The 15,188-nt window shown below is 44.1% G+C and overlaps 2 protein-coding genes across 2 annotated transcripts in view; both read right to left on the reverse strand.

The window, feature by feature from the left end:
* Positions 1 to 6,741, reverse strand: part of Chat (Choline acetyltransferase) — a 69,713-nt gene extending 62,972 nt beyond the window's left edge. Inside the window, exons 1-2 of the mRNA XM_076907793.1 lie at positions 6,499 to 6,741; positions 5,581 to 5,775 (exon numbers count right to left, since the gene is read on the reverse strand). The gene's annotated coding sequence lies outside the window, so the exon portion shown is untranslated. The remainder of the gene's footprint in view (positions 1 to 5,580; positions 5,776 to 6,498) is intronic.
* On the reverse strand, positions 2,226 to 4,411 carry Vacht (Vesicular acetylcholine transporter). The gene has a single exon (XM_076907794.1). The coding sequence runs from the start codon at positions 4,264 to 4,266 to the stop codon at positions 2,515 to 2,517; it is 1,752 nt and encodes a 583-aa protein (XP_076763909.1). The 5' UTR covers positions 4,267 to 4,411; the 3' UTR covers positions 2,226 to 2,514.
* Positions 6,742 to 15,188: the final 8,447 nt, after the last annotated feature.

Consider the following 15,188-nt stretch of genomic DNA (forward strand, 5'->3'; position numbering starts at 1 on the left):
ACAACGATTTCGAAGGGCACGACGAACGATCAACGAGGCGTCGCGCGCTGTGCAGATCCAAAGAGTTGACTAACGAAACGAACTCGTATCTGATTGGTCTCGTAGGCCAATTTAGTTCATCTCGTTCTGCAGGATTAAGAAGATCAGAGCACACGTATTGTCTGTCGGTAACATCCACGAATCGCGTGGCACCGTTTATCCGACGAACTTCGAAACAATGTCGCGGCGTCTCAGAGGTGTTGCGGACGAACTCGAGTTGGTATTCCTTCCATAGTTCGTTTCGCAGCCATCTTTTCAGCTCTGCGCGTGGTGCGCTACGTGATCTTGGCTCTGCCGGAAATCGTTGAGCTTCTCGAATCGCGTGCATCCTCGTAACGCCTTCGTTCACACGCGTACGTTTCCTCGCGACGACTCTGAGTATTGACGAGTAGGTACGAACATGCTGTGGACGCGAGCGTAAAATTTAACGAGCCTCCAAAACCCATGTTCCTGCTGTCGTATCTTGGAACGAAACCGATTTTCAAGTTAAGAGGACGATGGAGTTGCTTGCTTCGAAACCGTTCAAATTGCGCGTCGCGTGACAACGGAAGCGAATGGATCCGACATTTGAATCGATGCGAACGATTGCTTTTCATTTTCGTGAACGATGAACGCGGATAAAAAGAATGCTCTTTAAACATCGCGATACGGTTTTGGAGGACTCGTGAAGATTTACGCGCGGTTCGCTGGCACATGATAATATAGTTAATATGCATATCGCATAGGAATGTATGTAATCTACGTATCGTTTAAATATTGCACAGTTTTCCACGACGAATCAAACACGAACGAGATTCGAACGGAAATGTCGCTACTATACAAAACTAAGCCCATAAAAATACAGATATGTATATAGTATAGCGTTCAGCGTACTTCGTCTCGAGATGTATTGCCCTATCGTTATTCCTGTCGGGATACTAAAAAACCGCTAACTGAGCTAACTAAGTGCGTAAGTCCCTTCTGTCCTCGTTAAATTGTAAATAATAAATATCAAACTGTATAAAATTCCTGATCTTCACCATTAACGATTAATTAGCGAATACATCGTGCCGATACGACGAAACAATCCAACAAATAGAACTCTCAGCGCTCCTCATCGCGCGTACGTTGTTCTCCGTTCGATTTTTAATTTTAACTACTAACGAAAATCTCATTTGACTATCGACAACGGTAGATAAAATCAAACAACCAACGACACGTTCAAATGGTCGCGATATATTTAACCACTATCGTAATGCATCACGGCTAAAGGAAAAAATCGCCTTCATCTTATACCGTACGCATCATCTATACAATAACTACACGCAAGCCTAAACAGCTAATAACTTGACGCCTTAATTAGTGATACGATACTTCCGGTTCAGCAGTGAAACGCAAACGAAACGAGTAAAAACCAAAGGCTCGCCAATCTCCTTGGCGAATCAGAAGCGAAGGTCCTTGCTGAGGGGAAGCCTCCGCTACGATTGTGTTCTTCCTTTCGACTTCATCCATGAATCGTGAATATGTCTCTGTTTAGTTCCATCATCCTCTTCCCATCTATGGTATTTCAACCTTGTCGAATTTTTCACGATCGATGGATCAATTCGTCGTTTCAATGAGAAGAGATGAATTTTCTTGCATTATTCGAGTGGCTTTCTTCTCTGATTACGATTCTCTATAAACGTTGTATCTTCTTTCCAATATCTTGTTAAATTTGTTTGCAGAATTTGCTTGTTTTATACCTTTTTCGATTTCTTATCCTATTAACGCATTGAATGCCATTTAATTTTACAACCAAATACAAATTTAAAATGCTTACTTTCTTTTTATACTTGTCTTAGGTTTGTCGTTGATAAATGAAATTTAGATCTGTGCAATGTGCTTAACTTTCAAGCAGGCCAAATTCTTTAAACATCTAATCCACAAAGAATCCTCGATCGAATCGAAAAGTGTAAATAATCGAGCTATCGATGCGTTAAGGAATACCAATCGTGTTGTTTCACAATTTAGAATCACCAATTATTCCCTCACTCCTTCTCGTATCGAGGAACGCGTGCTTCTTCGAACATAAAACACTACCCTCTACGAGCGATGAAATGACTCGACACTACCACTCCGAATGATCCCAAGACCATCGTTGAATATGGTACAAGCATAGAACTTCGCGACGTACTCTCTCGTAAGGTAGACCTTCTAGAACATCGAAGTAATCGTTTTGGAAGTCGTCACGATTCCCTCCGACGATACAGTAATCACAGGACGATAAGACGTCGACGCACTTCGTAGATCACCGTAACGTGACGAACGTCGCGATCGTCGTGACCCCGTACGGGATCGCCAATACGAATACAACGAATTAATATTCTTGAGTACTGGAAGCCTGCCTCGAAGACTATCTCGCGGTATTCGTGTCGTGACGCGAAAAGTAGCGTGTGTACTCGATGGTGAACGATCACAAATACCTGACCAAAAACGGTCGCAGCCTCGTCGACTGGATTAGTACATTCCTTGTCTGAATGGATTGCTGTCGCCTGGAGGTTTCTGATCGACGACATTTGGAGGTCTCCTGAACGGATTCACGTCCATCTGACCTCCAACCTGGGCCTCTTGCCCGTAAGTCCGCTGTTGAGCGTAGCCAGTAGCCTGCTGCCCGTAATTGGTCGGCTGATCGTACATGGGAGGCTGTTCGTATCCGACTGGGGCTTGCGTGTATCCAGTGGCGTTAATATTCTGCCCGTATCCAGCCTGATCGTAAGTCTGTCCACCCTGGTAATTCTGATCGTAGCCTTGATCCAAGTTCGTCTCCATGCGCGTCTGATTCAGGTGGTTGCCCACCTCGCCTGAGAGCGGCCTCTGCTCTTGCAACACGTACGTCTGGTACTCTTTGTCGGGTGGATCCTGCATGAGAACGTCCGCCTCGTCCTGGAACGGCTTGAAATCGTAGATGTGTCTGAGGTACATCAGCACAGGCGCGTACATCAGATTCGAGAAGGCGATCCCGATGTTCAGAGCGGTGAAACCGATCGCTTCGACGACGCCACCGGCTATTATCGGGCCTACAGCGTACGCCAAGCTGTACGAGATGTCGGCTATGGCGTAGATGCTGCCGTACACGGAGACGTATCTCACGTCCACCAGGTAGCCCAGAGTTGGCAGCAGAGCGGTGTCGATCAGAGCTATGCCAAAGCAGATCCCGCAAATGGGGATCATAAGAACTTTGTAGGACGTGCAGAAGGGTATCATGAAGCAGCACAGGCCCTCCAACGCGAGGCCAGAGGCAGCCATCAGCCATTGGTGTTGGGGGTACTGTTTGGCCATCCTGACGGTGATGATGACGCCAAACACGTGAGGGAAAAACGCGGGCAACCAGATCATTCCCATTTTCCAGTTATCGTGAGTGATGTTGTCCTCCATCCACAGCGAAATGGTGGGCTCCAGAAAGGCCAACGCGACGTTGGACATCATCAGAGCGCCCGCGCATACAGCGATGTAGGGATCCATGAGCAGCCGCCAGATTGGTATCGTTTGTTGCTGATTCTGTTGCCTCTCTTTCACTTGTTCTTTCAACGGTTTCATTACCAGCAAGAGCATCACTCCATCCGTGAGACTGATGAACGCCAGTACCAGAAACGGCACCTCTTTGCCCGCGAATTGGTACAGAGCGCCACCAAACGGCGGTGCTACCAGACACCCGAAACTAATGAAGGCTAACGCGATACCAAGGGCTTTCGAGCGTTCTGCTTCCTCCGTGTAACGATCCGCTATCATAGCCAAGCCACTGGTGTCCGCGAACGCGGAACCCACCCCTTGAAGACTCCTAGCGAAGAACAGGACACTGTAACTTCTACCGCAAGCGAAAACAGCCGTCGACATGAACATAATGCATAGTCCTATCATCATGGGGATGTCGTAACCGATTCTGTCTATCAGAGCGCCGGAGAATGGGTTCACCATTAGCTGAACGATAGCCTTCGATGCGAACAACACTCCTGTGGCTGAATCTTGGCCGTGATGAGTCGGAGGCCCAGTGGTGTTCACCTCTTCCTCGACGTCTCCGAAGGCGCCAACGTACTTCAGGTAATCGGGTATGATCGGCACTATCACCATGTACAGCATGTTATCGAGCAACAGCGCGATCGATACGATAATCAGAACCAGCTTCCGTTGAGCTTTCGGTTCCTGCAACTTCGTCCACACGATCTCCTTGAGCTTGCTCAGCTCGATATTCAGTATCGGTATCGTCGTCATGGTGCTCGTGTTTTACGTGTCCGGCTTCTAAATAGAACAGAGTCGTCTTCCAGGGTCCCTAGCGAGAGGAACTAAACGCGACCAGTTGGTGCGATCTTGGGAGTAGTGATCGTGACGAAGGAATCGTCGCGATTGGGGCGGCGCGCATCAGGCCAGGCCGGGGGTAACCTACAACAGATCACCGAGTTGGCACGGTTAGCTCCCGAAATCTTCACACGATATATGTATTTTTTTTTGCTTTTCTCTTTTGCTCTTCTCGTACAACCGCTACCACCGTGTGTAACACCCTGGATCTGATTCACCAGGCGTAGAATTTCGTGGGCCAATGAGAAATACCCGAACGAATACGAGAGAGAAAGGGGAGCCCTGACCCGGCCTGATCGGCGCTTACCGATTCACCCCACCCCCCCTGACCCGACCTTTTGCGATCGTCGTCGTCCCAGACGAGCTCGTCCTCGTTCGATGAAGGCTTTCACTCCGTTTATCAACCACGCACCGTGCAATCGATTCCTCGGTTGTTCCCCGGTGGTTATAGAGAAGTGAACACGACACCGGGTGGAGGCTCCCCCTCGATAAGGCGGCACGATCTCTACCTAGCTAGGTACCTAGGTCTGGTATTGCGTATCGTGTTACGAGAGATAAAAACACGGGGGTCTCGCCGGTAAAACGAGGGTGAAGGTCGAGCAGTGGATGGTATGGCTTTACTCTATAAATGGGGTGGTGCGTGGTAATTATTTAATGAACCTCTCGCTGAACAAGAAACAAATACTGATCGACGCGCGTGTGCACGCGTAGCGACGAGAAAACAATGTTCGATTTTATACCCCGTTTGCTCGTCCTACGTTTCGTTGAAATATTCAATACGAGAGGATAGAACCCTTCCGGTTTGTTGAAATCGTTTAAATAGCCGATGGAACTATTTCTGAAACTGTGGGGGAGGATAAATTTATCGAAGCTCTTTTCCCTTCTGTCTGAGCCGTCGCTCGAAACCAAACGCAATTCCGCGTGAAAGATATTAAACGAGTTGTCAATTGGTAACATTAACGAACACGGTGTCCCCGCTTGAGATTCTAATCGCTGTATCTCTGTCAGACCAGAACGGATTAATTATTTCCGTCAAACGATCATTCGTGAACCGACGTCCCTCCCAGCGTCGTGCGGTGCGTGTCCGCACCCTCGTTTATTAATTACGATGACTGGTTGGCGTGCAGGGAACCGTAACTTCGTCAACGATCGTAACGAGCCTCCGTAGGACCGCGTACAGCCTGACGGGCGAGGGGGGCGCCGTCGACTGAAGAAAATTCGTCAACTTACCGGAGTTATTGGCGAACTTCTGCCTGAGGGAGCTGGCGAGGCGTTGGGGACCCGCCAAACTAGGAAGTCCGGCGAATAGGCTGCTCAGTTTGGTGGCAACGTCCGGTCCGATCTCGGACCGCGGGCCGTTCACCGACTCCTTAGCTTCTTGCGTCCCCGGACCCTCCACCTTTTCAGCCGAATCTGCAACCGAGCCTGAAAGAAACAACGATCATTTTCTATTTTAGAAAACTTGACATATTATTTAAAAAGAAGAAATTAAATTAGTTTCTCATATTATGCAAAACTGTGTACAATGTCTACAATAAGGGAATTATATTTGATTCTTTAGTTATGCTTACAAAAATATGAAACTGTATTTATTTAAAGGAATGAATTTGTAATTATTAAGTAAATTCTCTACTAAGATTCCATTTAATCCAGTGTATACTATCACTATATACAAAGGAAAAAGAGCATCCTGTTGTTCTACATCGACACACTCGCACGATACCCCGCGTCATGCATCGTAACACGTTACATAACTAAACATCCTGCCGTTGATCGATTAAACTCCCTCAAGCGAGACAATCTCCATAATTAGCGATTACTTCAGACACACCATCGTTGCGAGTAACGAAGAAACCAAAACCGCCTCTATAAACAATTTCAAACCAATGAACAAAAAACTAGTTACCCAAACAAGATACCCACTCATGGTACCCTATGGCAAACCCATTACTAGATACAGTGAACAACCTGGCAAAAGGAACGCGAGATCTTCCGGTGACATCAACACCAGCCATCAGTCACTTAACAAACCATCTTAAGAGACAGATATCTCAATGGTACCAGGATAAAAATGGTAAAAAGCGGAATAGAAGAGCAAACCACGAGCAAACGAGGATAGAAAAAAAATATATGACCAGGAATACTTACTGAGACCGAAGGGCTCCCGAAGGCAGGGGCGTCTCGGCGTGTCTCTCCGTTGGGGTAGCTTTGGAACGTCTGCCCTCGAAGTCCTCCCCGCCACCAAGCCAAGGAGGATCGCTGCGACAGGGCGCAGCCGCGGCTTCCAGGATCCAGGGATTGGCCACGGCGATGAGGCCGTGCGTCGTGCACCAAACCGTCCACCATCGTGCCAGCTATCCGCATCCCCTGGTCTCTCGCCCCTTCCGCCGTCCTGTGCGCGGTTAGGCTAGGTCGACACGACCCCCCGTCAGGGGTGAGAGGAGACGCGCCAGGTATAGCGACCGACGGTCGATGCTGCGCGGTATTTCTGGCGGCATGCAGGTCGATACCTGTACAACTGTGTGGGCTGGTGGCTGTGCCGAGAAAAAGGGGTTTCCGAACGTGACGAGCAGGACGGAGCCAGTGTTCTTCGAATAGCTACCATTCGACGTCGTCTGCCGCCTTTCATCTCTGCTCCCTTTACCAACCACCCCCTGGGGGTGGCTCTCCCTTGTTTCTCTTCACGGGTGTAGGCGAGCACCGCGTATTAACCTGCGATCCTGCGGCTACCTGCGCACACGAACGCCACTGTTATTCTCTGTTCCATTGGATTTTCCTTCGATTTATCTTTGTTTGTTCGTCATTTGAATCCGCAGATCATCCGTTGTTTTTGTTCAGTCCTGCTGCGTTCGATGGAAAAATGAATCCGGGTTTGTTTAGGTTTCGTTCGAGCACTGTTATTTTCAGGAATCTGTACACGAGATTGTAAAGTTGTTCGGTTTAGATGTATACTGCACAGTAGTTTCAAGGTTTATTATTATTTTCTAATTAAGAAACTGGAGGTTAACGAAAGATGCCTGCAATTGATTCGTAAGTTAATGTAGACAGGTTTATATTCAACCCTTATTGGATTTCTATGGATTTCACGTTCACCTTTAAACCTCTAAAGTTAACAATGGGTGGTTACTTGAAAGCCTGTTTAATTAAGCTCCCATAATTAATTATAAAGACTTATTAACTGTTATATCTAGTATATGAAATTGAATGAGAAATTTATTTCAGAATATTCAGTCCATCAATTTCTATTATTATTTAAATAATGTTGGCTTTGCAAACACAATATCGCGTAACGGAAAGGCATTTGTCAACACGCATACTCTTCTAGGTTTACTTGTTTAAGGCTGTTGTTACTGTTCTGATTGATCTGCTGACACGATGCTCTATTGAATGATTTACTCGACAAAAACTCACTGCCGCGTATTTATATCTCGGTTCAGAAATATACGGATACTTAAATACCGATCTCCTTCTCCATTCTCACCACCCGGTAGCGCTCTCACGCTTCGGACGGTCTACTTAACAGAGCGTAAGGTTGCCCCTCAGAATATTTAATCGAGCCAAGAAACTAGTAAGCTTTCCGCGAGAGCCTCTCAGTTTGGACAGACAAATTTTCTTGGTCTTCTCGACGGATCGCATTTCAATACTTGAAAATTAGGACAAGCGTGTACTGATTAATTAATATCTGTATTCGTCAATTTAATTTCTCGTGCTTCTTCTCTGCGAGTTTCGTGCGTTTCAGTCGAGGAAATCATTTTTGAGATGAAACAATTTTAATTCATTGGTCGAACACAATTGATTTGTTTTAAATTTTCATTTGGAGAAGAGGAGGAAACGAATCGTCATGTTGTATTAATCTCTTTGACGATGAAACGCATATGGTTTAATATTGCATATGCATTCCATATTTCTGCGTTTAATTAATATATTTTATTGCATTCGCGTTTCATATTTTTCGGATATTCAGGATTTTCGATTCCGTTGCAGAGAATGTTATCCAAACAAGTAAAAAGAGTCTTCGTTCAGGGAGATGAATGCTCTCTCGAGGAAGATTCGTTCGGCCACACACCACTCTGGTCACATTCGTTGAAATTTCCAGTAGGGAAGCGGAATCGATCTCTCCAAAGATGCGCCGCTGACTGCAAGCACGAGAATAAAATATCACTCTGGTTCTCCTATCGTGCAAATATGAAATGCAAATTGCGATCCAACAAATTTTCACTACAAATTTGCAATTACCATAAATAAGACTTATTAATCAGCAGAATGAAACAAACGTACTTTACGCCTCGAGTAACCATCGAAACCTGTAGAGAATAAGCATTTAATTAAAAAACAATGAACTCAACCACGAGATTAATCCATATTACACTTTACAGTAGAATCAAACGATATCAAAATGTGTGAGCATATTTTTAATTCAAATAATGATAAATATACTTATGTATACGTGACAGAATTTGTTTTCTATGCGTGTTACACGAGGATTTCTCCATAACCCTAGATCCTATTTCCTCGTATGTTCTCGCACGGTTCAACGATCGCGTCTTACAGGAGCGTGAATAACGCTGGCTTCTTTACATCGTGTCGGTTACGTCACGTGGAAATTGCAAGCCCAAAGGAAGGCTGCATCGTCCTCCGTGCACCGCGGAACTTCTCACATTAGTCGATCTGCGTGTAGCCCAGACACATCGAGACGCGTAGCGAGCGATCTGCAACAGATATTCCTATTAAACTTCCTTGGTGCGAAGGGGATGGATGCACGGTCGTCTGACAGCCACGATTTTTCTCGATCGAAGCAGACTGCGATCGGTAGTCACGATTCACCGTGCCAGGATCCACGACGTGAGAACGTTTAAAGGATGAGCGTGCATGCGTGAATCGGGATTAACGAGACCATATCTGACGCGTTATACGAAAATGTAGTGCGCTTGGAGAAAATCGTTGGAAACGCGTACTCTGAACTTGTGCAATATCCTATTTTTGAAATTGTTGTACTACTTTTTTTTTATCTTCTTAATTAATAACATCATTTAGGTTCGTACATGCGTAAATATAATAATTGTACAATTTTTGAATCATTAAATGGTAATAGTGAAAGCTTTGTTTCGCGATCAAGCGGTTTCTGTGTACCCTGAACTCGTGTAATATCGTATTGCTGAAATTTGTCTGCTACTTTTCTTTAATCTCCTCAACTAATAACATTATTTAGTGTATATATTCGTATGCATTTTGAACGTGAAATATAATAATTATCCAACCTTCAAACCATTAAATGGTAATAGTAAAAGCTTCGTTTCGCGATCGAGAGATTTTCAACGGATCGCTCAATTAAGGAACGTACACTTCGCAATGATTATCTATAGCGTGCAAATACTTTAAAACGCGAACCAGCCAGACTCTGGTCTCGTTGTTTTACTCGATTCGTCGGATCGATTCGAGGCGTCGGAATACGCAAATCTCCCCACACGCCTTACCTCTGTGTCTGTGACTCCATAACGAGATAATCGACGCCGTTACTTCGAAATTCAACAAGAGAGAATAGGATGAGGCAATCCTTTAACAGCACGCTCGGCTGTATTATTCAAACGCTATTCTCGAGGGATTTTCAGTCCTGTATAGCCGTGGCGCAAATTAATGGAAATCCTCTATCGGCTGTCAGATAACGCGAACAGCCTTTAGCTACGTGAAATTTCACTCTACTATTTTTCTAACTCGAGCGTGAATAATCGTATTTTACAGCGTGCCAACATTCAAGATTGAATACTCTGTACATGCTATCGCTCCACAAACATGGAATAATTAATAAACGCCTTTTTTTTAATGCGAAAATATAACTCAACTGATAGTGAATCGTCACTAAACACTCACGTGTACATTACTCGCACGTCCAAATGGTAATAAATAAAAGTCTTTTTTTTTAATCTACCTGTTCCACGAAAAATCGTCTAAGTGAGATTTACAAGTTTCCAGATTTTTCAGTTCCTTTCTGCGAAATTTCTCGTGCAAAATTTACTGCAATGTTTTATCGATCCCAAAATTTCTGGGTCTATACGCGGAAACACGTTTGCGTCACTGTGTATTTCACGTGCATATAAACCTTTCCGCAAACCGCCTACAAACGCTTCGATGGCAGCATACAAATTAAATACGAACCACGAGCCACATCTCTGTTCGAACGAGTCGCGATTTTGTACTATTTTACGACAATATTTAAAATATACTGCCAACTCTTGTATCCCCTCATACTATTTGTAATCGTGAACTCTGCTCAGCAGTTTTATGACCGAAATCTTCAACAAAATCTAGCCACAGTGAAATGAGAAAGATTTAAATCGTTCTATCACTGATTGTGCTGAAATTTATGTCCATCTTGTTGAAATTTCACCTCGATCTTCGATATTTATTGTTTTAATTAATCAGTTGGAAGAAAAGAAAACGAGTAAAAAATATTGAAGGGATTGAAGATTTTCTGATTGCAATTTGAAAATAATTTTTTTCAACCAGATTTGCAAACTTAATTGCTGATGTTAATTCTCAGAAACATAGAAATTGTTGCCAATGCAGGTCGAGGAAGATCGTGGTGTGTTTGGCGATTCAATTAATTCAAGTAGATTAAGTTAGGCACGCCAGGATTTTCTGTGGATTTTACGATCCTAGCCGGTGCTTGGACGGCTAAATCTACTTACAAACAGTTGGATCGCTGTGCATCGTGAGATTTGTTGCTCTGACCACATCTTTCGAGCTTCAGGAATTAAAATAGTTAATTGAAAAATTCGCAGATAATTTTTAAACGTATCTTTGATATTCGTTGCACTGTATAAAAATTATTTCACGAGAGAATAAAATAGAAAATAATTGAAACGGCAGTAGTGTATATCGTAATCTTATCGTCAATTGGTAAAAGAATTCTGTTACTAAGTTCTACCTGGAAATTCATTAAGTATGCGTAAATTGTAAAGGCGTTTCAAACGTTGAACATGATGGATGATTAGTCTATAGTAATTGTGTCTGACAAGACAATCCATCTTGCTTATTAAGCGTACCTTGTTAAAAGTTGGGATGTTAATTAGTTTGAAATGATTATTTCGCGAGACCATTGAATGAAACTACGCGTACTTGGTTCAATGCAGCTTTGGCTAATGAATTATTCTATTTCTTTGTCCCCTTAATTAATAAGGGTTCCTTGGAGTATCTTCAACTATCGCTTATTATAAATTGTAAATAGCACTTTCTGTTGTCACGTTGCGCGTCTAATGATCGTTCTTTAATTTATTTTACATTCTCAGTTCACCAGCGTACCTTAATATTTTTTTCTTATGCATATCGCATCCTTTGTCAACGTTCCTGACAATTATTCGCGCATCGTCGGTTGACTCTTTCCTCGACTTTCTCACGTGCTTCCTAAAATACTTGATAGCATCTTTAAATAGAAAGTTAACGAATCACGCATGTAACATCTATTATCACCTGGTATATCTCGTTACACATCGTTGTTTATATTTAAATACGACGTTCAATTGATATACTTTCACAAGAGAAGATTCTCTTCTAAGACACATGTGTAACCAACAAATACCACCAGAAGTACATTAAAACTATTTCTCATGACAGTATCCAAAGAATGAAACACTTTCGAGTGATGTTAAAATTATTCATTTCACAGATTATTCATTTTAACTTAATTTAGTTATCTCAAATCGTCTGCGATACTTAATAATTGCCCTGTAGAAGGAATCCACGTGGCACGTTCGTCGATTCGAAGGGCCGCAGAGCCCGTGGGTTGTACATTTCCCTCGACGAACGCTGTAGTCACGTAGCGACTTGCGAAATTCCGTCGAAGCGGGAAGAAGAAAGGAGGCGATTCCGAAAGAACCGTTCCAGGCTGAAACGTGGAGCGAACGGCCCGTGTAATTCGGTTCCGTGCGATCGAATTCACTCCAGCCGCTGAATGGGATGACACAGCGCCAAATCTCTCGCGAAATCTCGTTAGAACGAAAAGAACTCGAGGGTACGCAAACCCGCAACATTTCTGGCCCACTTTCGAACGGCTAGACGCGTCTCTCATCCTCGTCTGATCCAAGAATCGGTGGATCGATCGCGACTCGAGTAGCATCGAGACAGAGAGGGACAGAACGAACGCGTGGAGCTACGATTTCTACGATATTTCAACGTGGCGATCGCGCAAACAATCGGAAGGATCATCCTACTTGCTCGCGAATTGGCAAACCTTTCGTCTGGAACGCCTAGAGAGTCTCGAGATCGCTGGATCCGTTCTCGAAATAGCCCAAGAGATAAATCGATGTACAACTCTGTTCAAAAGTGTCGAGAGACATTTTGTAGTTGTACCGACTGCCACGATATTTCACGATTACCGCAGAGCTGCTGAGAGTTGGGATGGCCGTAGACACTGGAAGCCACTCTAACGAAATAGGACTAAATTGGTGACGTGGAACAATCGCGAGAGGCAACGTGTTCGTTCGTTTTCGTCGTGCGGCTACGAAACGGACTTATGGGAACTGGATGTGGCAAGACTCGCATTATAGGTACCAGCGGCAAGAACGCGCAACAGAGGAATATAAATCGCACAATACCGCGGCACGTCTGCCGCCCGCGGCGGCGTTTCCTTTTAACGTAATTAAAAACTAGAACGAGCACCCTGTTCGCCTTCGCGGTGAAAAAAAAAGGATCGTGGAACGGGACGAGGCGAAAAAATGGTTCGCAGTTGCACGTGAGAACGGAAGAGCCAGCTGTTCACCTATGGAAGTCGATTAGTCGCTGTTTGTTCCTTCTTCTTCCTTCGCGTCATTTCTCTCCTTCTTCTGTCCCCTTCCTTCCCCTTCCCTGTTCCTCTTTTTTGCTAGAAAACCTTTAATCATCACTGTGGCGCTTGCAAAGCTTTCTACAAAGCACAAAAATCATTGTTAAGACCAGTATTTACGGTGAAGTTGAAGAAGCGACGTGTATAAATGAAGGAGAGACTAAAATGTGTTGTCTCAAAAATAGAAATTAAACATAATTTAGTTTTGTTGAAAAAAATATTTTACTTGAATGTACACTTATAAAATTGTCATCTTTTTTGGAATAGCAAACAGATCTCTAGTTATTCTCATACTACGGATTCGTTCGAGTGATTTTCTTGTTACCAATTGAATATGAGTTTCGTATGAGCAACTTATTCTCCCTGGACACGCTGGGATTCTTTATAGATTCGAAGAAACAACCGCGTAGATTTATCGACTGACATCCATGTAGTTTAGAGCGTTTTCTGTGTTACAATCGTGATAACTACAATTTACACTCCAAAGTGACGACTGCATTTGACTTGTAAATAGCACAATTTAAATTACAAAGTCAAGCCGACTTTCTAACCGGCTCTAAGATAGGAAACTTTTGCCGACGTTTGTTCGCTGTATTAGTAGTTAAGCCTTGTAACGTCTTCCTTTTCAAAATCACCTGTCACCGGATCAAAGGACGAATTTATCACAGAACCATTCAACTTTACAATTTATTCTCCAACACTACCGTTCCTAATAAATTCAGTAAACATTGGTTCAAAGATTGTAAAACACTTTGCAAACAATCCATGTTTGCACGCTTATGTTGACCATAAATATGCAAAACCTCTTTCCAATTATATATTCAAACTTTGAGAGACACACACGTAGACTTCCATAACTGACTGCAACTCTATAGTAACCACAATCTACCCATAACATCTCCACGTAGGAACACTAAGAACTACAATCAATTGTATGCAAATGTGAAAGCATTAGATCGAAATATATTCTAAAAATTTAATAAAAAACCTATTCGTGCAAGCTCGAAATCAAGAAGATGAGGGAGACGAGGGAAAAGAATGGAGGGAGGCCTCGAGAGGCCAAAGACAGAGCAGAGATTTGCATATCCGGTCAGAATATCGTGGAATCGATTGGTCGTAGAACGAGAAAGAGGAAATCCTCTGGTGGCATCCCTTCGGACGGCCCCCCGTCCCGATCTCTCGGTGCCACCCGCGTGATTCTCACCGCATTCTGTGCGTGCAACAAGAGGGGTTGCCTGGAGGACGAGGACGGTAGGGGAATTACGAAGGAGGAGATGAAACGAGTCCCTCTGTTTGATCCGCAAACACTGTAATTGCCTAGAATATTATATTAGGTACGTGGCGTTGGGTAACGGGGGTAACGGGTACGCGGAGGCGGCATGAAAAGAGAGACAGCAGGGTTGACGGCACCCTGGCGGGCACTGAATACGGCCGAACAATAATTTATTTTAGTTTCACGGAAGGGGACGTGCCATCGCACGCTGCCGTTGGCAGGTACGCATTACCAGCGGCTCTATAGTTTTTCCGCTGCACGTGTTTACCGTTCCATCGACGGCTCGCCTAACCACCACCCCTCGATACGCTAAATATTAGAGGCGATGGAAAATTCTATCTGCTTTCTGACGCACGGGATTGCAAACATTGCTCGTTACAGCCAGCCGACACTCGATGGCGACGGTATTCTAAACGTTTCAGTGTAATACGTCTTATGTATGATCATGGTTTTAGAAGAACAATTCGTTCAAAGCATAGACGTCTTTCATGATCAATTTTACTTTAGCAAAAGACGAACCAAATCGATCCACTTTCCATCATCACCTGCACCATAGCTGATAGACTCGGTTCTACCTGCTTCCAGTTGCTTCTCCTCAGCGAATACACCGATAATTTACCCGCAGACTGTATTTACATCACCGATGCGGTGTGTACGCGCTTACGTAAAGCCCATTAGCCAGCTAACAGACGATTACCATCGTTGCGGAGCAAAAGAACACCTCTTTGTTGGTATTATCGAATTAGC

This window comes from Xylocopa sonorina, chromosome 17, assembly GCF_050948175.1.
Source record: "Xylocopa sonorina isolate GNS202 chromosome 17, iyXylSono1_principal, whole genome shotgun sequence".
Taxonomy (NCBI): Eukaryota; Metazoa; Arthropoda; class Insecta; order Hymenoptera; family Apidae; genus Xylocopa; species Xylocopa sonorina.